Here is a 24,566-nt window from a genome sequence, read left to right on the forward strand (position 1 = left end):
CCAACTCAACAGGATTAATAAAACCTTCACAAAATCATTTAAGTTTCTATGGTGCAGGGTGCAGTGAAGTATTTTAAAATTTTTATGCTTTGGACATCTGTTTGCCAATGTAAGTAGTCTTACCTTCTTCCATGCTGTCCCTGAATGAACCTGAATGACTGATTGCTCGTGGTCTCTCTTCTAAGGACGTAGCACTGCCACACAGTTGGGAGTCATCATAGAGATCAAAAGAAGTGTCTTGAGCAGGGATGCTGTTTGAACGCATCATGCTGGGTCCAGGAAGGTTAAACTGTGACAGGTTGGTTGGACTCACTGGAATAAAAAGCTTTATTAATGAAGCACATTTCCATTAAGTAAATTTTGGTTCTGCACAAAATTGTAATGTAGAACTAGCACGGTTAGGTGGACTTCATGCTGTTGAGAAAATGGAGGGCTTTTATTCCTACGTTTAAAGCTGCAACAAAAAGGTGGAGTAGATGGCCTCAAAGGAGCTGGAGCTGGAGCTGGATGACATTAACCCTGTAAAACAGCCCTAACAGCTCTTCTAATTAATCACTATCTGTATTTTAATGTTATATACCTGTATTACTGCCTGCTGTTAAGACCAAAGTTTATCTGCATATGCAAGACATTTATCCTTTGATTTTCAGGAGCACCTACCACTATATTAGGTTAAAAATTCGTGCAGAGGTCTCAGCTGAACCTCATCCTAATAAACAGGTGTAGTCAGATATGGTTGAAGTAAAGAACAGTGTTGATGAACCTACTTTAAGCTTTTGCAAAGTTCTTTTGCCAGTAGGAAGGAAGGCCTGGCAATGGTTCCTCTGGACCACACAATCTCAATGCCTAGAAGGAAAAGCTGTCTAGCCAAATTCAGCCTCAGTGTTTGGACTTTTATTTTACATCATCCAAGATGTTCCTAAGTTATAAACTACCAGAACAGCTGTGTTGTGAGAGCAACTTATTCCACAGGGCTATGAAAACTGAAAAAAAAGCAAAGAACAACGAAAAAAGAAATTTTAAACCCCATTATCTTATTGCTGTCTATTTTGAGTTCACAAGAACTATGAACAAAAAGATCATTGTAAACAGAAAATTATACAGTGAAAAAAAACACTGTTACAAAGAGCTGTGTATGTTTGATCAAATTTCTTTTGAGTGATTGTAACCTATAGATGCCATAAGCTCTGACAGAGTGATAGAAGTATTAATGCTTCAAAGCATGCTACTAATTCCTCAGTAAGGGCCTAAACCATAAAAAGCTAATCTTGAACCTAGTTATGTGTCAAGTGCAGTGAAGATAAGTGGATTTTATTCCGAATTAAAGAGAGAAATAAAATAATAAGAAAAAAAAATAAACTTGTGTTGGATTAATTTGAAACAAGATTCAGAAGAACCAAATCTAAACCTTGGTTCATAATCAAATAAAGTTGCTATGTGACTCACATCCCAAAATACTATATTGCATTCCAGGTTAGAATCTGGATTGGGCCCAGTGCAGTCATAGCCAGGTCCAGCTACTGAAACACATTTAAAAGGTCTACCTCAAAGCAAACCTATATGTAGGAAAAATCGAATGTTTAGTTTCTGACATTCACTAAAATCGCTGGAAAGAATCCTACTGACTATGAAACCTAAAAGATGAATAGCTTTGAACTAGAAACTAATTTCCAGTTCTCCCTTAAAATTTATCTCCTTGGTCAAGTCATGAAGAATCTGTGTTTTTTTTCCTTTGTGCAAAATAGGTGGTATCCTGGTTCACTTCATTAACAATACCATGAGTTTCCCCTTACTAATGAGGTAGAACAGTATGGGGATGAAGACGTTAAAAATAAACCACCTAGTCCAGCACACTAAGAAATATTTACAGTTGAATTTTATGGTTCTCTTACAGAGGGGGAGAAACAAGCATTTACCCAGGTTGGAAAAGTGATATTTTCCAGTTGCAGATGAAGACATAGCTGAAGGAGAAACAAGCGGGGACTGACTGCCAGTGTCTTGCAGGCCTCCAGTTGAATGGGAGCGTAGCCATTCCTTGCCTTCCTCCTGACTTGTCTGCCGGGATGATGGTGTATATCTGAAAAATCACAGCTCACATGCTCAAGACAATGACAAGGTGATGTCTTGGAAAGAAACAGCTGTCACATAAATACCCATCACCAGTTAGAACAAATCCCTAGGAAAGCATCAATTCTAGTCAAGTGATTATCACCAGAGATTTTAACTAGGTACAATTTACCATTGGGTTACAATAGAAAACATACAGGACTTGAGCCCCCCTTACTCTTCATCCCCTCCCCCAAAACAGCATTCCCTTCTTTTGAAGAGACAGGATGATCAACCATAGCAGACAGACAACTGAGCTGACAGAAAAGGACTTCAAAGCTATAGGAAGTGTACAGGTTGAAGCTGTATGGTTAGGATGGGGAATGCACAGAATAGAAGCCAAGGAATGTTAGTAGCCACTTGAAAAATGACATCTGTCACATATCATGTGGGCAATTGATTAGATGACAGGAGTGAAACAGATCAACAACTCTGAAAAAGGAGTTAGCATTGACAATGACAGCTACTCATGGTCATATGCATGTGGTCTTCCGCTCTGAATGCTACCTGACATTGTGTGCTGCCCCAAACTGAGGGGAGGGAAAGGGACAGGAAAAATAAACAATTAGCAGAAACAAGTTTTCTGGAAGGAAGAAGTTTGGCAATCAATTCATCAACTGATTTCTATGGTAACCAATAAAACAAGTGCACTGTGATGTGGGCTAAGATGGAGAACTGGTAACACACTGGTCCAGCCTTGGCTGAGCTGGAAGAAGGGAAATTCTGGCAGTGATTTAACATTAAAATGTGCAGACAGTGTGGGTCTTAATCAAGAGATTGTTTTCAGCAATGTCTGAAATAGTTTGCTTCATTCAGACAATATCCTGCTGAGAAATGAACACCTTCTTCACTACTGTCATGAGCCATCAGTGTTCCCCAAAACAGCAGAGCAGAAAGGGCTTTTGATATTCTGGCTTCAGGCTTGCAAGGCACAAGTGTTTCTGCTTAGAGAGAAGATTAAATGAACATGTAAGTTCTTGTGTTGGGCTTGGGGTTTTGTACAATATTTTACAGCAGTAAGTCATCTTGTCCTTATTAAATATTTACTTCTTTTCTCCTTTCAAAAAGACAGCTATGATCCTTGCCTATAAATGTGGTAGAGCACAGAATTACTGAGTGGTTATCAGATTGGGAAAATGGAAAAATGAGAATTCAGGATCTGAGTTTTGGACTGGGATATCTGTACATTAAATCAAACTGATTTTTTTTTTTTCTGGGCTAACTGATCAATCTTATATGCCTGCAAGCAGTTTTCCCACAGTAATTCACTTTCAGCTTTCAGCCACCATAACAGATGTATGTACATCCACAAACCTCAACCATCCCATTGTATGGGTCCCCATTATACTTTTAATGTCTTCCACCTTTTCCATTCTCTCCAAATCCAAAGTGATTGTTTTGTGATGATAGGAAATTTGACTGAATTCTTATTAAGGAACAACTAGTGTAGGCCAGAAAGTGCATTGTAGTGACAATAGCTTAGCACTAGCTTAAAATTTCAGAAATATTTATTCATAACTCATGAGATTTAATGGTGTAATTTCAGTTATGGAAAGCTGCAGAGTTCTGTGTACATGCACATATATCTTTTTTTGCCAAATATTTTTACTGGATTGGCAAGATGGGCTTCTATGCCTGGTAAGACCAGTCAAGTTACCTAATGATCTGGTCTTATAACCATGGAGGAGAGAAGAGAGTGGAAAAGTTCTGATTTCTGTGATGAAGACAGAATTTAGTGAAGAGTTAGTAGTGAAGTTGGACTCTGTGTACTGCTGGATAAGGACCAAGAAAACTGCAGGGAGCAGCACACATTTTATATTTACAATCCTTGGATAGTAAAATTAGTATTTTCTAGCCCTACCCTTTAATAGCTCTCCAGTTCAAATTGCATGATTGTTTGCATGAGTTCAAGTCAGATCCACCTCTAAAATCTTGTTTTTCTCCATAATATTTTCAATAAATAGTCCTATTGAATTGCATAAATATCTTGTTCTGCCTCTTTAAGCTCTCCAGGATTCAATGCCTTTTAAGATTCATTGCATAAGGAAATGACCCCTAATAGAATTTATTTCCATGGTATATCTTGAAAGAAGATTTATTCTTTAGGCAGACGTGGAAAGAAAAAGTCTATTGTTAAAGTTTACATTTTCTGGTTTGAATTTAAATTCCAAGAACTATTGTAAACAGGATCAACAGAAGGAGAAAGAAAAATAAAGGCAGTGTAGAAAAGGTTACAGGAAAATAGAGAAGCAGCAGTCATGCTCAAAAAAATATATATACCTTAATCCCTTTTTGGGTAGTGTATTTCTGTCAAGCTGCATGCTGTTAAAACAAAAAAAATCCCTAAGGACATACAGTAAACAGGACTGTTCAGAATTACAAATTTTAAAGCTCTAGGTTTGTGTGCATAACAGAAGGTCATTTAATGCTTTTTAATATAACTTTTCACGATAAATCCTTTACTCATTGGAAGGAACAATAGGACATGGACTGCTGCACATTCATTTTTCATCTAGACATGCTCTGGGCTGGGTCAATAGTAATTTGGAGTCTGTCCAAGTCAGAAAGAAGTGCTTCTTTGCCATTTCTAACCTTTCTACAGCTTGGCTCTGAAATCTGTATGAGAATCATATGGTCACAGTACGAATCTTTATTTTTCACAGTTGTCTATGATAAGGCAATAGATTTCCAAAAGAAATGAAGGTTGTGGCACCTGCTAAGAGGCAGCACGGCCTTGCCAGAAGCCAAATGACAGCTCTGCATGTAGAAATATGTTCTGAAGATTCAGACTCTTGGCTTTCTGTTGTTGAGGGGCTCCCACAGTAAGGCAATGGTGGGGACAATGAAAAGCGGCACCAGAGTGATGTTGTTCCATTTTCCTGCACGCACAGCGTCAGAGTGGCTGATTACCCAAAATATATGGATGGAGTTTTCCTCATTTAAACCACATCACTAGAAGGGCACCTACTAGCCCCCCTTCCAAGTGTCATTTGATCATTTCATCATAGTCTTGGTAAATTGGTCTCTGGTTGGTGTGGGTTGAACTAGTTATCATCAAGTAAGTATTGCAAAGTTTTCTCCCTTTGGAACATAGCTTAGTGTCACCATATGGATTAAATAGCAAAGTGGCTTTTGAAAGCTTCTGTATTACATATCATAATCACACCTCTGAGAACAGCAGGACCCTTAGGACCCTTCCTACCCAAGAAATACCCTTATTAAAGGTGTTTCCTATTGTGCTGGAGGTGATGGGAGTCCTACTGTCATGTATCCCTGATCCAAGTAGATAAAGGCAGTGAAAACACTGTTGGCATGGACAATCTACTATCAACAAGACTGTCTACTATCATGAGCAATCTACTACCAGGGCTTAGGCAAATGGCCGCAAACTACTCTTACCATCAGGAAATTTTACAGACAATTTTACTAGTTTAATAAAGGGCCTTGTTCTGCATTTGGAGAAAGCAAATGGCAGGAGAAAATCAGCAGTATTTCAGCACAGGCCCAGTTATCATGGTCCATGTAAGAGTAGTCCCATGTCAGACAGAGGACTGTATTTTCAGCATTTTGCTCCCACCATAATTAACAGGACCAAGAACAGCTGGCAAAAAGACAACATAAATCTGAATGAGTGACTCCCTTTTATTTTTCTTCATGGAGAAAAATGGGGCCTTGATATTCCTTTATTTATCATTATGTACCTCTAAATTTCAAGAAGAATACAGATGATCGTACCACCAGTTTCTTATGCAAACACTTAAAAGTACAAGAGAACAACGTAATTTCTAATATTACTTTAATTTGAAGATCTAAATATTTCAAAGTAATCCATAGCACATTATCTAAAAATAAAGGACTCACTGCTCCTTTAAACCAATCCACAAGGCAAAAGGTATGCCAGTCGTATATAAGAGTGACCATAGGATTTTCCAAGAATCTTTTGAATTCAGTTGATCAGATGAAATAGGGATGAATAGCCTCAACATAAACATGGAGTTATTGCAGCTGCATTAAAGTGAGTGTAGCAAATGCTCATTGTGTGTTTCTAACATAATAAAGCTTACAAAGATGCTCCTAGATTTCAGATAATTGTATGAAACCATTAAGCATGGTCTCATTTAACTGTTACTTCAGACCAATAACTGTCCTTATCTTTTCAATATCTGAAATTATTCATCCACCAAAAGCTGGGTTCATTGCTTCCACAGAAACTGGGTTTTTGGTAAATAGAATTGAATTTACCTCCCATCTCTAAAGTTGATAATGATAATAAAGGCAGTCCTTTCCTGAAAGAAGCAATGCATACATGGACAAAAACCAATATAAAGTGAGGATGAGAATATCATAGTATTCCTGATACTTTCCTTCACCATGTAAATTGGGAAAAAGCAATCTTGCAGAAAGATGAATGAAGACGTAGGCTGAAGTTATCAAGCCCACTGTATCTCATTCTCTTCCGTTTATTTTACACTGCTGAAACTGACTGCAAATTCTATGAGGGAAATTACAGGAAGCCTTACATTCCTCATTTTCCTACCTGCCATTGGTGATGAGGTTATCTTGGGAAAGGGCCATAATAGCATATCCTTGAGCTATATCTAACTCTTCCAGAGTTGTTAGGTAATAAAACAAATTATTGCAAGCTAAGAAACAACTAGAGAGCTCTATGACAGGCTGGACCAAGCTGATATGGGTCTTAAAATTAGTTTCTGCAAATGGCTAGGCATATAAGAAAAACTGATACATGATGCACTGTTTCACACCTTAAAACCATAACTATCAATTACGATTATTAAAGATAATTGAAAGTCTTGAAGGGCTTAAGTGAATTTCAATGCACTTTCATAGCACTCAAACCTAAACATTCTTTTAAAACAAACCAGAGAAAGCCAGTCATGTTCCACTCTGCTAATCTTAAAATGCAGCTATTACTGCTGATCAGACCACTGTTTATTTCTGTATTTCTGTGTTTTTATGCTTTCCTTGCTGTGTCCTTCAGATCAAGCAGAAGAAAATAAATTTGCGATACCCAACAGCAACTAAGGGTTTGAAAGAACTACTGGTTATGTGTCCACCTGGAAAATTTTACAACTAAAGCAGTAATATTTTCTATTAACCCCAGAAGATGTTTTTATTTTAGATCAAAAGTATCTGCATGATTATTTTAATCCCTCTAAATTGTTGTAAGGTAAAATACAAGTCTATATAGGGAGCTACACTTCTATGACAGTAGAATTAGACTTCTCTAAATATTGCTAGTACAAAACCAGCAAAAGGCCTGAGAGTGATACAAAATCTGCCTTCCTTCTGAAAAAGAAAATATTTTGCTTGCTGCTACAGAGTCTATTTTCTGGTTACAATGCAATAGAATCTCATTGAATGATGCAGAATTTGGCTGGAGTAGACTTCGACACTTCAGGAGTTGTCAGGCACCTCTGTGCTGGTGCTGTACCATCACTCACTGGGTAACCTGAAAACTGTGGGCAACATCAGATCATCCCTGGAGGGATAGCTGGACAAATATAACAGAGACTTTGCAACTTTGCTGTCTCAACGAAAGGCGACTCTTTTTTTGGAGGCAGTCAAGGGCTACTTTTCTTCACAGAAAATGTAGATGTGCCCTGAGATCTTGTTCTTGTTTTCTGTGTGCTTTCCAGCTGGTCTTTACTAAAACTTGATGTCCCAAAGTCTCATCTTAAAGCCTTAATGTGAAAAAGTATAATGGGATAGCTACTTTCTAAGACTTTTATGCAATATTTTCATTTTCAAAATGCTTTTTCCCAGCAATAGCACTACAACTCTGTACACACATTTTGCAAAATAGCCTCACTGTCTTCCATTTTCTATCTATGCAAATATATCCTGCCCTATTATATCCCTTCAGACTAATAAGCTCTTGATCACTCATCTTCAGTAACTCCTTACCAACTATTCAAGCGCCTTTATTTTCTCCATTTGCTTATGAGGGTGTTATTAGGAATAGTACTTAAAGCTTTGGTAAATTCAGGATTTTTATTGCATTTACTGTTTTTCCTCTATTCAGAGAGCATGTTTTCCTGCATATGAATTAAATTAGTCTTTATTATTTAAAAGGCTGTTCATGATTAATCCCATGTTATCTGTTACTTAACCTATTTTGTTTAATATCTTCTGTATTTTTCCAGGCAAATTGGCCTTCCTGTAATTCCCTTGCTCTCCATCCCAGCTCTCCTCTTCACTCCTTCCTCAGCACAGACCCTTTGAAAACTCTTCTCCAGTTCTAATGACTGCAGGATTTTCAGGCTGTGTCTTAAGCAGGGAAATGAAAAATTCATCAGGACCAGAAAACCAAAGATACCTTTAACCATTTCATCTCCTCTTACTATGCTTGCCATTACTGATATTTATCCATCAAACTACAGCTAACATTTCAATGAAAGAAGTACATATTTTTTTTATATCATCTATCATTAGCTCTCTCCTTGCTTTCAGTTTTTCATGCAGTTTCTCTGCATGGACTTTATGTTGCTTACTAGTTGTACCTCACTGTGCTCTTTGGTCTTTCTATATAGAGACTTGGTCTCTATGTTATATTAGTATATCTGATTATAAGGACTGCTGATTCAGTCTTTTTCAAGCTCTAGGGTGACTGAAGAAAAAGAAAAAAAACTCACTGGAGATATTTTTTTATGCTATGCCATCCTATAATTTGTATAGCCAAAGGCATTTCAGATCTAATCTGAGTTTACAAAGAAAAAAAGACATAATCTACTGCCAAATATATCTGTCTCCAATGTTGCAAATCAATGCTTTTGTTGTGAAAAAATACTTTGCTACATGTGAGTTTTAATGTATAAAAGAGTTTAGAAACTCAGCACTCGTATCAGACCTTTCAGAAAAATAAAACTGCAAAAACCCTGTTGGGGCTATAATTCAAGAAATGACACCATTTACTCTAGGTGCATATATTTGTTTTGAGGCGAGATCAACATGAACAATGGCTCTCTTTGGACTCAATCATAATATCCCCATATGGACAAATCTGAAACTTGAAAATATTGCCAACAGCAAAGTATTTGGAACCACTGAAAGTAAGTCACTGAACAAATACATAAAGTATTAGCAGTGGTGGTTGCTCAGGAACTTAGGCCAAGCCATTAATATTTGAAATGTGATGTTTAAGATCCTGAGTATAAATATAATTTTTGGCATAAATTCATACTCCTCCATATCGTTCTACTGACCTCACCATCCATATATGTGGTAGTGAAGGATTTTGTAAGCTTAGTATTAATAATTGACCTTTTAAGAAATATTGTCACATTCAGTTCATAGTACACAAATTCAAATGTCTTTTAGGCAGAGTGCAAACTACAAATTGCTCATGTATCAGTGTATTTATAAGTACCATATTTTTAACAATACTAGGTATTGTTAGCCTAAGTTATATTGGTACAGATACATGTTTTATAATTATGAAAGTAATATAATTTAATATATTCATATATAATAGTAATATAATTTGTATTGTGTTTGTATTAGTAAGAGATGTGATTTTTAGCTGTTACAGTAATAGTTGTGAGTGTAACATAAGAAAATGAAATCTATGAAAAGTTTTCATCTAGATTTCTCAAAGCTTTCATTATGCGTTTTTTTTAAATGCTTGTCCACTGAAAGTGAATTCCTTCTACGCAAAGGATGGGTATTGAAAAATCTCTGAGTTTATATAAAGGGTAAAAAAATCTTGACATTGTATGTTAAAGGTCTTTTTTCCTTAAAATGTTTGTATTGTTAAACAACTAATTAAGTTTAAAATACTTTTGACTGATTCAGTAAAATTTTCTTTTTTGAATCAAAGGCTAATGAAATGTTTAATATTGATCTTACAGTCCCCATGTGAAATAAGAGTTTCGCTGTCAAATCCTGAAAATTTTCATGGGAAGCAGAAGTCACTTAGTGCCTAGCAGAGATTATTTTTTTCTCTCCTGCAAAAGTCAAACAAATGTTTCATAAAAAACAAAAGAGAAGAAAAAAATCTTGGTTCACCTGTGCCATGCTGGTTGCACCTTTTATAATGCAACTTAAATGGTAAAACATCTGCATATAAAAAAAAATAAAATTTAATAGAGCAAACAGAAAAACCTCTTCTAGCACTTCTTTGTTCTGGGCACTTGCCAGGATTGACTGTATAGCAAGGATCTCATCTTGTAAACTGTCTCCCTGCCAATGAAACTGCACTTCAGTGAGGATATGTGTAAAGATTACCATGTAAGATGCGACTTGTCAGGACTGAGTATTTTAAGGTAAGACTGGTCAGCTGAAGACCAGGACACAGCAGCCACCAGCTCTGCCTGTGCTTTGAGCTAATGGGAGGAGAAAAGCTGGGGTCCCACAGCTGGATGTTTGCTTGCTTTGGAACTGCCAAATGCTGGGACAGCAGGTGGATCCAGCATGCAAGAATCATTATGTGCCTGTTGGCTGTTTAACACTTGCTTTTAATCAGTCAATTTCCCCCCTTTTCTCTCGTTGTCTCCAGAAAAAGGGAACAACAACAAAAAAAAATATTCTCAAGACAGAAAAAGTGCTTGTAAAATCTTAAAAGGCAGTTGATTCCACATTACAATGCCTTTCAGCTCTCTTTTCTTCCTTCCTTTTTTTACATAAAGGACTAAGCTGCTAATTAAACAGTGTCCCTTTAGCAAAACAGGTGGAGGGTTTATTTTTTTGGCTCCTGTCCTTTTGCCTCTCGCTTATTTCGTGGTCACTGTATCTATAGGCAAGCTCACCTTTCCGAAAGAGTAGATCTGACGCTTCCAGTCCTCATGAGCAGGCTCTGAACCTCCTGAGTGCTTGTTGTCAGTCCAGAGAGAGAGCCATGATGGCTAAGAGGAAGGTCAATAGACTCGGAACTGGTGTGAAGGCTAGTCATGGACTGGTAACTTGGTGTGTCCTTACTGCCCGCTGAAGAGCTGCTCAGGTTTGCAGCCCACACAAGACCACCTGATGTGAAAGAGTGCACTGAGGCAGGACTGGAAGCCAGGGAGTGACTTAAGCTTACAACATCTGCATTTAAGTCCGAAGGTTTACTGAAGAGGGGGCTGCTGCTACCACTTTGCCCACCTGCACTGCCCATGCTGCCTGTGCCCGAGGATGGCGATTCCAGGCTGCCTTGCCGTGCCAATGTGGTACTAGGGCTGGGCATTGCCGATGTGGGTTTCACACCTTCTGTACTGGGTGCAGAGGCAGCTTTACCACTTGCCTTGGCACCAAACAACCTAAATGTAAAACAAATAGCTTTAGAGAAACTGATAGCCACATTAAACATTCATGGCGCAACATCCTAAGAGCCAAACTACACATTTTTAATTACCGCTACAAAAATCACGCCTACCTAGTTGATCAATCGCAGCGCAAATTTAAATTCACTTAACCATATCACAATAATCACGGTTTGTTTCTTTAGTAACAGCTCTGATTCACTCCTATTCAGATGTGCTCCTTGCACAGAGATCCTCCCAGAGAGAGGTAAAATAATCACATTTTTGTCTTATTAGTTCATAAACAGATTACACTTTCACCCAAATTCAGTAATTAAGCATTCCCAAGTCATTAGCTTTTAAACTCCTCACTTCTCAAATCTGCTTAAATGATTGCAACAAACACTTGCAAAATCATTAGATGTTTAATGAACGTCTAAGTATTTGTGCAAAATTCCCCTCCCATTGTTTTTTTGCACAGATGGTCATGTGGTCATCAATCATGTAGTAACCACTCAGACAGAATAAACTGCACCATGGCTAAATGGGCTTTGTCTCCAAGGGCAGGAATGACAAAAGTATATTTCACTTAACGTCTTTCAGCAATTCTAGATATGAAAATTCTATGGTGATGATGAAAAAACAAACTGCAAGTCCTCTAAAATTTGAACTAAAAGAGGTCATGTGATGTTTTAATGTATTTCTGGAAATATTTTAAGCTGCAGTTAATGTACAGCTTATAAATTAAAGATAAATAAATGCGAAACTTATCATGATGTAAAGTAAGCATGTCTAATAACATAAGAATCTGTTTTACATAATACCAAGCCCACAAAAGTAATCTGCAGCTCCCCATCTGCCTGGAGATGCTGTTTTGTTAAATAAGCACAAGAGGGCACTATTGGCTTTTTCTCCAGCAGCGCTATTGCTCCATTCCAATTCATGGAGCATTCATCCGCATTTACACTTCCAGAAGTGCTACCATAGAGCATTTACAATTGAAATTTAGCCTTGCCAATGTTTTTGTTGAAAAATGTAACGAAGCTGCTAAGATAATGAAGCATTTTTAGCTGGAGCTGCCAACAATGTGAAAGCAAGTCTAACTCTATAATTTAAAGAGCTCTTCAGTTCCCCATCCAGAGTATGGCAGTTGCCTGTTTCACTATCAGAATGTGCTAAACACAGTATCCTTCTTCCTTTTGGGGGTTTACCACAACATTGAGAAGAAACTTCACATGTGTCTGAACTTGGAATCATAGAATATGGGCAGGAGGGGACCCATAAGGATCAGTGGGTCCACCTTCTAGAGCTTCAAACTATGATTATGGGAATGCACCTAAAATGCCTAAAGCTCAAAGAGCAGCCATTTCAGGTCTGGGAAGGTCTTTAAATCTCAAAGAAAGAATTGTGTTGTATGAAGAAAATACTACCCTTTTCTTTTTCTGTACTTGATTTGTTTGTGGCAAAATATTCCCTGAAAAGGTTTTTTTGCAAAGTATTTCAACATATTGAAAATCCCTTCTTTATATATTGCAGCTTCAAGGAATCATAGAAATGCACTCACCTTCGAAATGTGGGGGAAGCAATATCTGGGTATTTGGATCCTGGCTGTCTAAGTCCTGGTGTGCCAGAGGCGCTTGCCGAAGTTGGGCTGGATTTAGGGGAACTGGACAGTGAGACACTTTCTGAGTCTGACACTGCCACCTTCTCTTTTTCCTTGTCTGTCTGGTTGATGGTGACAGGGCTGGACCTCCCGGAGCCGATCTTGCTAGGCTCTCGCAGTTTGGTGGCAGCAGCACCTGCAGACTTGCTGCTCACATTGGAGTCGATGCTGCTGGTGCTGGAGCGGTGGCCGCCCCTCCCAGGGATCCCGCTGCCGCTGGACTTCGATGGCCGAGGCAAACTTCGATACTGCAGAGTTGTCTTTGAGCTCACATGCAGGACACCGTCATCTTGATTTTGGGAACCGTCTAAGCTTGTCTTCCTCCCTGCACTGGACTTCCCACTGATGGCTGAAGATTTTGGCATTTTTCCTAGCGTTGCTGACCCGCTTGTGATGGTTGCTCCACTTGTGGTGATTATGGTAGAAGATCCCAACCCAGACTTCTTGAATCCAAACGACCCTGTAGCAGTTGATCTCCCAATGCCAGACGGAGGCTTTTTCCCTTCATCACCGCTGCTTTTTCCTGCATCTGATGGAGATCGCTGTATGGAGGCTCCTTTCAGGGGAGTTTTCACTTTTTCCGAAGCTTTTGCATCATCGGTTTTTCCTAAGTAGAAGCATATTTGAAAAGGTCACTTGTGTTTAAGCTGCAATGTCTTAATATCTAATTTCAACACTGCATGATTACAATTTCAGAATGAAAAAAAACCACAAATAGAATTCCCCTAAGGAAACAAACCAGCTTATTTAGATAGCTCTCCCATCAGCTATCTGTAGCAGGTATGACACATTACAGGTCAGCTAAAAGTATTAAAAGCTTTAAATTCCTGTGAGGAATTCCAGTTTCATATTTATATTCCTATGTGAATAGGACTTCATATTCATATATATAGGTGGAAAATGTAGTTGTAGAAAATTGTCTTGAAAGAACTACAAGGAATTTTGATTAATTCTTTTTCTGTTGACAGTATTTCTGTATGAAAGAAATAATACTTGAAAATAAAACATTACATGTAGTAAACATCTCCTGAAGTACGACATCAATAATGCATGTAGAAATCAGTGGTACTTAGAGAGTTCTTCATTTTTCACTGACTACATCTTTTTAGCTTATGACTAAGTTTGTTCTGGTTTTAGTTACATAAAATTATCAGGGAGAGATTATGTTATGGAATGAATCGTCTTCATCTGTAACAATATCAATTACACCAGTTAATTAGTCTTTTTTGTACCCTTGATGTCTTCTCAAGATTTTTGATTTTTTGAGAGTTTTTCTTTAGTCCTGTGTAGACTTGTGACTATATAACATATACTTATACATTTCTTCCATATATATCCATAAACGTTGAAGTAAGATGTTATACCAGAAAGTAGCCTCTTTCTATTTTACAAATAGATAAAAACTGCCATTTCAATTTTAATTTATCTCTAAGCACCTATTGTATACCACTAAGAATTCCTAAAACATACCAAAGTTTTAAATTTACTTTTCAAGTAATTATGAAAGTTTTGGAGATGGATGATCTAATTTCTCTTAAGGAATTAAAATGCAGTAAGAGACTAACACCTGCAAAGCAGAACTGTTTTTATCCAGTTTTAATTTTGTGCTACACAAACGGGTGCATATGCCATGATACAGATCAGACTCTGACCCAGCAAATATGCAGATTATCAGTAGTTAAAGGCCTCAATTTTATGTTGCACATGGCTCCCTGATCACCTTGAGCAAAGTGGATCTGGAAATCTTAGCCTTGTGTGCAGCAAACCTTTTAGTATCTCCATTTTAAATTGCTATTAGAGGGATATAGTTTCTGTATCCATATGATCACCATGGCAGTGCTCCTCAGGGATCTCACAGACCAGAGACTGATCAATGTTTATCAGTTCCAAATTGCAAAGAATCAAAAGGGGTTCACAAAAGGTAGGAATTTCTTCTGAGGAGATCTTTGTTAGTTGCTTTTACAACCAGGGGTTGAAGCATGCACTGTTTTGTCAGGACATGACAAAGCTCCAGAAAATGTTCTATTAAGAATGCACATTTCCTTAGTAAAATGATGGAATAGGATTAGATGGTCTTAATAATTATCTTTTTCCCCAGCTCTGGATTTTTTGCTTCAAAACTAGATTGCAGAAGTAGTTAATACTTCTGAGAGGCCTTCTGAAATTAAGTAAGAGGGCATTTAGCATGGAAGGTGTGTAAAAAGACTTTTTAAAAATAATTTTTATCACTTAACAGTGGTCTGTAGAGCATCCCTATTAAAAGGGAATGCAATAATTCAGCTTTAGTTTAGAAATAACTAAAAATATCATCTGGAGTCCCCTGCCTTGAATATTTAATCTTTTATGACTCAGATTCTAATATTTGGCCATTTCTATGCATATGTTGAATTATCAAAGGTAAGGTTTTCTAGAGAATATGGATAAGGCACAGATAAGTCCAAAAATACTTCAAGGAATTAATAGACGTTGACATGCAGAGATGATAGCACAACAAAATGCAATCACAGCTTTTGTTATGGATGCACCCATGTGCACTTAATAATTATTACTATGCATGTTGCAAACTAAGTTATAGAAATGAAAAAGTTGTTATAATACTACAATTTGAGCTTGCAGTGATTTATGGGAAGAGAGAGCAATATGCATATAGTACATATACATATATAATATGTATATACATATATATAATATGTATATCCATCATTTTAAAGACCACTGTAATCTGAACTACAGAAGTTTCCTACCTGGGGTCTTGAGTGCACTTGTTCCTGCTTTGTGCCTGGACTGAGCTGCTCCTACTTGTGCAGTCATGCCTCTCCTCCAAGATCCGGTCTGTGATACAGAAAGAGATGTTTTCTGCCCCTTCTCTGACTCTTCAGACAGCCCCGTGGGAAGGCCTTTCCACTTGCCACTGCTGTCTACGCTGCTGTCAAAGTCTTCCTCTGGTTTCTTCAGCTCTTCAGTGCTGCCCCAAGTTTCACGGTCCGTAACCGAGCGCTTCTCTGAGTCTGTCTTCAACTACAAGAGATTCGCATGAGAAATGGTCAGTCCCAGCATCTCCATTATTTGCTGATTTCTTAAATCATAGTAGGGGAGGAGAATTTGGTCTATTTGCAGCAAAGGACACAGACACTTGCCTTCTAAAACATTAGTATCCTGATTCCAAAAGTTGAAAAACACACAAAATATAGCCATTTGGGGATGACATTTCTCTTTATGTTATTTTCAAAAGATTGAATTCCTTTCCTTTATAGATAAACTATATATATATAATATAATAAATTCCAATCATAAATGGTGATGCCCTATTGCTCCTCAATTTAGTCTGAATTTCAGAAGTGAATCACTGTGCTGAGAGGTTTTACTAAAAGCTTGGGGAAGCGAATTCCTGAATATACTACTAAAATCACCTCAGTCTCGCTTCTTGCCTTTTCTGACCCAAGATTTACAGAGACTGGATTAGGAATATTTTTCCAGCAGAACAGAGTATGTTGTGCCACCAGTGAGCAAGGATAGCATCTTCCTCAAAATTACTTGTGCACCAGCTGATGGCTTTTCTACTGGTCTGTCTCCACAGAAATGATTTGTTTCCAACAAGAAACTCTCTCTAGCTAGATCAGCTAACAAGAGCAGAACAGAGGCTTAGGCCAGCACTACTCATCTGGAGTGTGAAGGCAACCAGCTGGGCTCATGCTCCTTCTGAAACTCTGACCCACGTGGAGGATGCACCAGTGAGGACCTAATCCCCCAGTGGCATCTGCCTTCCCTGAGGCATGCTGATAAGGGAATGCTGAAGGAGCAGCCCAACAAGACAATGCAGAAGCTGTGAAAGTGGCTTAAATAGAAACAGAGACTGACCCCTACCCTCTGTGTTTGACAAGACTGGTGTTCTTTGTGCTGACAGGCTTTTTGGTGGAACTCTTCTTTCTGTATTTTTCTGCAGCCTCCTGACCTCAGTCTGGATCCTAATTTGCACATCACCCTCTCACCACTCCTGCTTGCCTCTGCCCCACTTTAACAGCAAAAATACAGCACTGCTCCCAGGTATCACCAACCTAAGAGGGGCTGCAAAATGGATCACATTAAGGGAGGGGCTATTTGTTATTCTGTGCTGTCACAGCTCCTTCACTAGAGACCCCTCTGTGGCTGTTTCCTAAGCACTGCTGTCATAAGAAGGATTTATACCAATTAGATGACCGGCAGAATAATCAGTTCCTGTTTACATATTTGCCAGCTGAGGTGTACAAAATACAAAAGCTCTCTGCATTTCCATAATTACGTATGTGCTTTGGATATGCTAGCACAGATTATGGGTAAGGATTAATGGGAAAAAGCCCAAGCAAATATCTACAAAAATATTGCAGGGTCCTTCAAAAGAGAGTTTTCATTAAAGGTATTGATACAACATATGTAGCATGTAACAACATGGTCTCAGACATTTTACCATAAATGAATGACTGTAAACATACAGTCATACATTTTTAAAGCAAACTGCACAATTTAAAAAAAAAAAAAAAGGGTAGCTCAATACTTTCTAAAAGCCTCTCTTTACCATTGTAATTCTTTTACTAAGAGAAGAGCAACAAAATATGCAATTTCTGCCTCAATCTATAGTCAGCCGTTACTACTCCAATCACTTAAAAAGATTGAGAAAGGGATATCTGTGTTGCAGAATATCTAAGACCTGGAAAAAAGCTGGCAAAATGAGTATTCTGTTTATCTCAGCTTCTGACTGAGATTGCCAGCTAGCGTGGAATACAGCGAGTTCTACTTAATGTGCCTGGTAAAAGCACACCTGATAAAGGTCTTTTCCTAGTCTTTATAATATAAAGAAACTCTAGCATGAAAGTAAAATGTGAAAAAGTACAGCATCTCTGTGTATTGCTGAACAATTTGAAAATAAAACACAGGCAGCTAGAACGTGAGATAATCCAAATGAAAACAAAACTACAAAGAGTTAAATAGTCAGCCTGAGATTTCCCAGTCCTGATGATTATGCAGTGGAAGAAGTAAGCCAGAATTAGCTGGCCATCACTGTTGATGTGAAAGGGAAGAGGCTGATCTCCAGTTAGCAACCATGGAAGTCCCTGATGGAATGGGAAAGGCAATGGTAAGGACTGAAGAATGCTGGCATTTGAGTGACTATCATTACATGAATACAGCTCTGGTCTGATATGTGTCCTGTTGGAGATTAAAGTAATTTTCATTCCAAAAGTAACTATATTTTCCTATTGTCTGGGGGAAATGACAAATATGTTTTTCTCCTGCTCACTGAGTCTGCTACAATGTACATCTAAAAAACAGACCTCTGAATTGCAGACACTAGCTGCCTGGAGGAGTCTAAATGGAATCAGAAGTGTCAGTCTTGTGTCCTGAATACTTAACATCAAATCACTGGAGGCAGCCACTCTTCCTCTATGCTGAGTGGTCAGTCTCAAGGTTCCTTGCTTGCAAATAGGAGATGACATGGCAGAGAACGCTTTCCTATTGAGACAAACTTTTCTGGTTTTATTTCTTTTTTGGAGGGAACAAAGTCCTGCAAGGATTCTGTATTGATTTCTCTATCACATGCAACTTTGAGGGGAGCTGGGAAGAAGTGCTTGGATACCTGCCACAAGAGCTTCACATACACAGCAAGACACACACATACCTATTATGTATATGGTTTGTGGCTATATGCTATTAAGAACTCTATTTTGACACTATGCATTGTCAGCTTGCATTGACACTTTCATCCCTGGACCTAAGCAGGGACATGGCAATCTCTGCCATTTGAAAGGAAAGTCCAGTCTGTATATTTCTTCCCTAATGTGTTTCAGCTCATAAAAAGCAAAAAATACATTATTTTTATTGTGTTATCTGTTGAAAGAGATACTCCAAATGGGCTTAAGTGAGTAGAAATCCACGATCACAGATCCAATCATATTCCGTTAGTTTTGTGTTAGGGCGCAGAAGGGTTCTGGGATCAGTGGGGGCTCCACAGGGTGGGCAGAGCTGAGTCTCACCAGCCAGCACCTTCAGCAGTGATGCTGAATTTGGAATGTCAGCCCACAACCCAAAGTTGGGTCGATGGAATCTGTGGCTTCTCACATTCAGGTGTAATAGAGGACTTCGAAAGATATGAATGCTTCATTTGTTTAAAGGCATTGATACCAAACTTTTTCTTTTTGTTATCCTGCGTGCTTGGGGGGCGTTACAACAAATGGCAACAGAGCTACTCACCTGGGCATGAGTGTTCTTCCTTGAAGAGGCTGTTATGTTGGAATAAGAGCTGACAGATGAGGTGGTATTCAAATCATCTGTGCTGAGGTTGTCAAGAGTGTCACTGAGGCCACTGCTAACCGAGCTGCTGTCATCCCAGCTGCAGAGAAAGGAGCACATCTACTTTACATACTGTGTCTCAATAGGCAGAAAACATCTCAAGATCAATAGTTGTGATTACTTATTTTTCAAGTGATTTACCAGAAAATTTTCAGTAATATTTCCTGAGGTACAGTGAACAATTAGTCTTCAGACTAATTATTCACTTGCAGTCAAGTGGTTGCTTGTTCAGTTAATGAAAGATGCAGGTGTCCTTAAAAAATTAACATCAGGTCTAAGTATAAGTCATTAACAGTTTGTTTCATGCTTCATTGCAATCACATTCAGTACATTGGCAGGAAAATCCATTAAGCTTACCTGATACTGCTAATCTAAACATTATTAATATCTTGGAGAAGACCTGATGAATTGCCAGGCCACATAAAGAGAAAAGGAGTATCTTTTCTTCAGACTACTTCACTGTCAGCAAGAAGCCAGTATTTTCAGAAGTTTTATTTTCTTGTCTTCAGCCTCTGTCATCTAGCTGGTGCAATGTCATCAAAATAGGAATCCCTGAGAAAACAGTCACTGGAGCTGACAGAGAATATCTTATACGTCTCTGAAGAAACAGTCTGTCAACTGTTTTTCTTTGGGAGATTGAGGCAAAGGATGCAAATGAGAGAGAGGCTGCTCCTACAAAAATGTCATCACCAATTCTCATAAAAGCCTTGCTTTTGCACGGGAGGGAGGTTGATCTGAATCTCTCAGACTTTTCTCTACAGAATTGCTTCTCTGTGGCATTACACTTTGACTTTTATTTTATTGCTATATACAGCATTCTACTTGCAGTATTTTGCTACATCTCCACCTGTTAATCTTGGTTTGGATTATTCACAGACAAAAAGTTTGAAAAAAAAATTACTTTATCACTTTCAATGGGATTAATCTCGTATAATTTAAGGTACATAAAAGTTAGGTATCTCATTTATCTAGGTGACCTCTCTAACCAGTACTAAAAGCAGCCTCCTCCAGGAGGTAATTCATCCTGGCTTAAAATGTTTCAGGCTTGTGGGATAAACTGTCCACTGAAGGAGCCTCTTTTTGTCTTTTCCTCTCTTAAAGATGAAAGGGTTGATAAAGTCTCTTCTAGATATATAACTTCTAGAAAGACAAAGCTAGGTGTTTACACCTGCTGATAAAGTCCCAAACACAAGAGAGTGAATTTTATCCTTGTTTTGATGTAGCCTTATGCGACCATTTTTAGAAAAACAAATGTAATTCCATCCCCCAGTTAAATTGAAGTTCAGTACTATTGCCACTAGTCATTCAGAGAAAACAAGAAAAACTATCTGTGAATCCTTATTTTACATTTAGAGTTTTGGGAGACACAGCAGTGACAGGGAACTGCATGGAACAAAATGTGTGCTGATGCACCAGAAAGTTCAGTGCACTGGTCTTGTATCATAGCAACTGCAGCAAGCATTACCTTTCTTTTGTGATAGGTAGAAAATCACATTAGTAAGCCAGCTCAGTGACAAGATAAACGTATTTCAGAGGGCAGGAGTTTATTACAGTGCTGCACTTTCTACCGCTGAGTACAACGACTACAAATAAATATGTCTTCTGCTACATTTCCAGGTGATGAACACATGGATGATTTAATAATGAAACTATAATGTCATACATAATAGGCTGTCCACATTCATCTAAGAACCATTTCTGAAGAACTAGTCATTTAGGCTGTGCTTTTCACTGTCCAATGTGATGTACAATTTCACTGATGCTAAAAAGCCATTAATAAAACACTGTGTACCACATGGGAACATACCTTTAGAGCAGTGTTAAGACTGAGAACCTTAATGATAGATAAAAACATAAATAATATAGATGTGATTAAGCTCTAGAAAATATATTACCTCATTAAAAGCTGCTCTTTAAAAAAGAAAAAAAATCATAAACTAGATTCAAGATGATATATATTATATACTTTCAGAAGGAACATGAGCTTTTAATGTATGACATTCATGTCAAATAATATTTGACCATCAGTTTCCTGAGTCTACCTAAGATCATGGGGATCAAATTTTATCTTCTTTCCTTATGCCCCTTTGTTATAATACTCTGTTTTCTAATTTACTTCATTTTGTGCTCCCTTTCCTCTGTAAGAGAATTTACATTTCCTAAATTCTGGAATAGTTCAACTGATGGACAAAATATAACTATGTTCTCTACAGCCAAAGTTTTCAGGCAAATATTACTACGATAGTGTTTACTTTTATGGCTTCCCGTGGTTTTTCACACTCATCACACCTCACTCAGCAGTGGATGATTAGTGGGTTCTGGGAACTCTCATGGCCATCTTGTAAATTGTAGAGATCATTCTTTTACCTCCACTACTGACCTTTCAGAGACATCACTGTATTTGCTTGGATTTCTTTTTCTCTTATGATAGGTGCTTGAGATGTTTTATAAATTTGGGGGCTTTCATACACCAAAATTTCTGACAATATTCAGTATGCCTATAAAAACTAGGAATACTGGAACCCGCTTTCTTTCTGGCACTTTCTGAGGACTGTTACAGAAACTGATGCCTACTTGATACAATGTTTTGTATTTGTCTTTTGAAAAGACATTGTAAAAACCAAAAACTCCAACAGAAAAGACCATATCAGCTACCCCTTTGTCAATGAAGGTTATTGTTTTGATGTATTTTAATGTATTATCCAGAGTTGTTTTAACTTTCTCATGAAGTTAATTTTTTGTATTTCAGTACTTACTCTTTCTACTTCTACAGACCTCTTTCCCCAAATCAAGATAGTAGAGCAGCTATCAGAAAAGTATAACGATAATGAATTGATAATGAAAATGGCTTGTTTATAATTTGAAAAAAAAATTCTTCATTATTCATATTAATGTATCCTTTAAACTAGTAAACTCATGACAAAAATATCTGATAAAATTATTGTACATCACTTTGAGATTGAAAACCCATTTGTGGGAGTCTGCAGCCAACTCTAATTTTAATATTCCTTCTACCCTTCATCACAACAATATTAATTTATATTTTAATGTACTGGCTCAGATTCATCTTTCATTTTTTATTTTATTTTTCATTTACTTTTCTCTTTTTCACACTTCCTACAGAGTCTATGACAGGTCAGGCTAGTACTGCTGCTCATCAATGCATAAAACCACTTTGTTGTTAAAACACATGTTTTAACTCCTATAATGCTGATAGAATTTGACTTGTTTTTCTGTGTGTCAGACTCAGGCTGATTTCTTTAAAAGAAAATGTCAGCAAATGGTGTTCAGCTATCTGGGAGACTGAGGCTAAGAGAAAAATGCATTGTTTTGACAAGTTCTGGCAACTTTTTCCAGGGAAAAGAAACCCCTGGATCCCAAGAGGATCTGGAGAAGAACCTTGATATTCAGCAAGACATAATCTTCTCATTAAGGATATGTATTTCTATTTCTAAGAGAAACCTTTCTAAATCTGGATAATTCATAATTCTCTTCAAAATCACTGCTTGCAAGTACCTGACAGATTTTTATTTTTAGCAGCTCAGTTCATTCTGTTTTGTCTAAGTTCTAATCAGCAAACAGAGAACAAGCAAACAGCCCAGTAGTCACTGCCCTCATTGTGAATGCATCTTCACAGATCAAACACCACAGTATTTGATAACACAACCATGTATTTTTTTCTCTGGAAATGTTTAATTCATTTAGTACTTGTAAGAGATCTCCTTTAGGGATGAATCTGAATTTTGCATTAAGGAAAGATGCCTTCTCTCTTCATTCACAGAAGCCGAAAATTCTGTAACAAAAGCGGCTATATGAAGCAAGATTGAAGCCTCTGGTGCAATCTGCAAGGTGACTGCTTTAACCAACATTTTTAAATAAATCCGACACCAATAAAGAGCTTCTAATTTACTTCAGTGGTTTGCATTCAACTTGCAAAGATGTAATGCATAGAAATATGTTCTTTGAGCCTACATTTTGCTGCAGGGATACCTTAAAATTTACTATCAACTCAAATTGCATATCAAAACCCAGCACCTCTTTTTTGTCCTGACTATTGCTGTACCTCAGCTTCACATCTATAAAATGGAGACAAATATATAGGCACAAATGGTTAAAATGATGGCCACTGTGTTACAGCTTTCATCCAAAAACATACCTCATGCCCTCTCACTTTGCCCAGACTCTTTGCAGTAACTTCACCAATATTCTTTCTGCTTAGATCTGTGCTTTCTTCTGATGTACTAGTTATGCCAATGAGATCATTTGCACTAGCTAAAGCTCCTAATTCTAGCCTGCATCTTTAAAATCTAAACAATTTTTGCCCATTTTGATGCAAGACATTGTCACTAATTAGTGAAGGTGGCTATGAATACTGCACACATCCCAGTGCTTCACAAATTGCTCCAAATGCTTCAAGCAATGTTTCAACTCCTTGACCATATCAAATACTCCATAAGGCTGAGAAATCCACAACTTGCTATCTACAAAGTTGGTTAGTCTCCACTATCACTCTTTGTCTCACTTTCATTAGTGTGTGCTAGTACTGCAAAGATCTCCACGTAATAATCCTCTCATTGACCTCCCTACCACATAATGTTCTGGAAATAGCAAGGTGTCTGAAGGCACAACATGGTGCTTAACATCAGTATGTAGAGCTGAACAAAGGTTACAAACACATTACAACAAGTATCCTCAAATGGAAAGATAAATTGCACTCAGCTGCACTCATGAAACTTTTCATTGGATTTCTTCAAGTATCTGCGGGTTTTTTTGAGTTCACACACTGAAGTATATGAACAAAATGAGGACTATTTTATAAAAAAAAAGACATTATTTCATACATCAGGCAGGCAAGTGATACAGATTTAGGGCAAAGATGAAATTTGAATGTAGCCTACATAATGAGGACCAACAGATAATATGCAACACATTTTCCTAGATTTTTGCATGTCTGAAAGTAAAAATGCACTGGATTAAGAGAGCAATGAGTTCCGAAGGTATGTGACAAGAGGAAGTGGTATTAACAATCTGTATTAGCACCATGGATACCTAAAATATTTACCTTTCAAAGTACTTGTTTCAGAAAATAAGAGCAGTCTAGCTGCAGACAAGAAATGACAGAGTACTTTGATCATTGATCATTCTTCCATCCACCCTTCCTGTATCTACTTTCAGCATTTTCCTACAAGCCCTTAAGCTTGACAGCTTATTGAAGTTCACCATAATGTTAAGCTGGGTCA

General features: G+C 37.7%; 1 protein-coding gene across 3 annotated transcripts in view; it reads right to left on the bottom strand.

Annotated features, from left to right (window-relative positions):
• LOC131573556 (neuron navigator 3-like) overlaps nucleotides 1–24,566 on the bottom strand; it is a 250,860-nt gene that overhangs the window by 46,493 nt on the left and 179,801 nt on the right. For all 3 annotated transcript variants that reach the window (XM_058827624.1, XM_058827623.1, XM_058827622.1), the window contains exons 13-19: nucleotides 19,234–19,366; nucleotides 15,750–16,023; nucleotides 12,907–13,612; nucleotides 10,872–11,360; nucleotides 4,387–4,428; nucleotides 1,917–2,077; nucleotides 124–312 (exon numbers count right to left, since the gene is read on the bottom strand). In XM_058827624.1, the coding sequence (XP_058683607.1) occupies nucleotides 124–312; nucleotides 1,917–2,077; nucleotides 4,387–4,428; nucleotides 10,872–11,360; nucleotides 12,907–13,612; nucleotides 15,750–16,023; nucleotides 19,234–19,366 (1,994 nt within the window). The remainder of the gene's footprint in view (nucleotides 1–123; nucleotides 313–1,916; nucleotides 2,078–4,386; nucleotides 4,429–10,871; nucleotides 11,361–12,906; nucleotides 13,613–15,749; nucleotides 16,024–19,233; nucleotides 19,367–24,566) is intronic.

Source organism: Poecile atricapillus, chromosome Z (genome assembly GCF_030490865.1).
Source record: "Poecile atricapillus isolate bPoeAtr1 chromosome Z, bPoeAtr1.hap1, whole genome shotgun sequence".
Taxonomy (NCBI): domain Eukaryota; kingdom Metazoa; phylum Chordata; class Aves; order Passeriformes; family Paridae; genus Poecile; species Poecile atricapillus.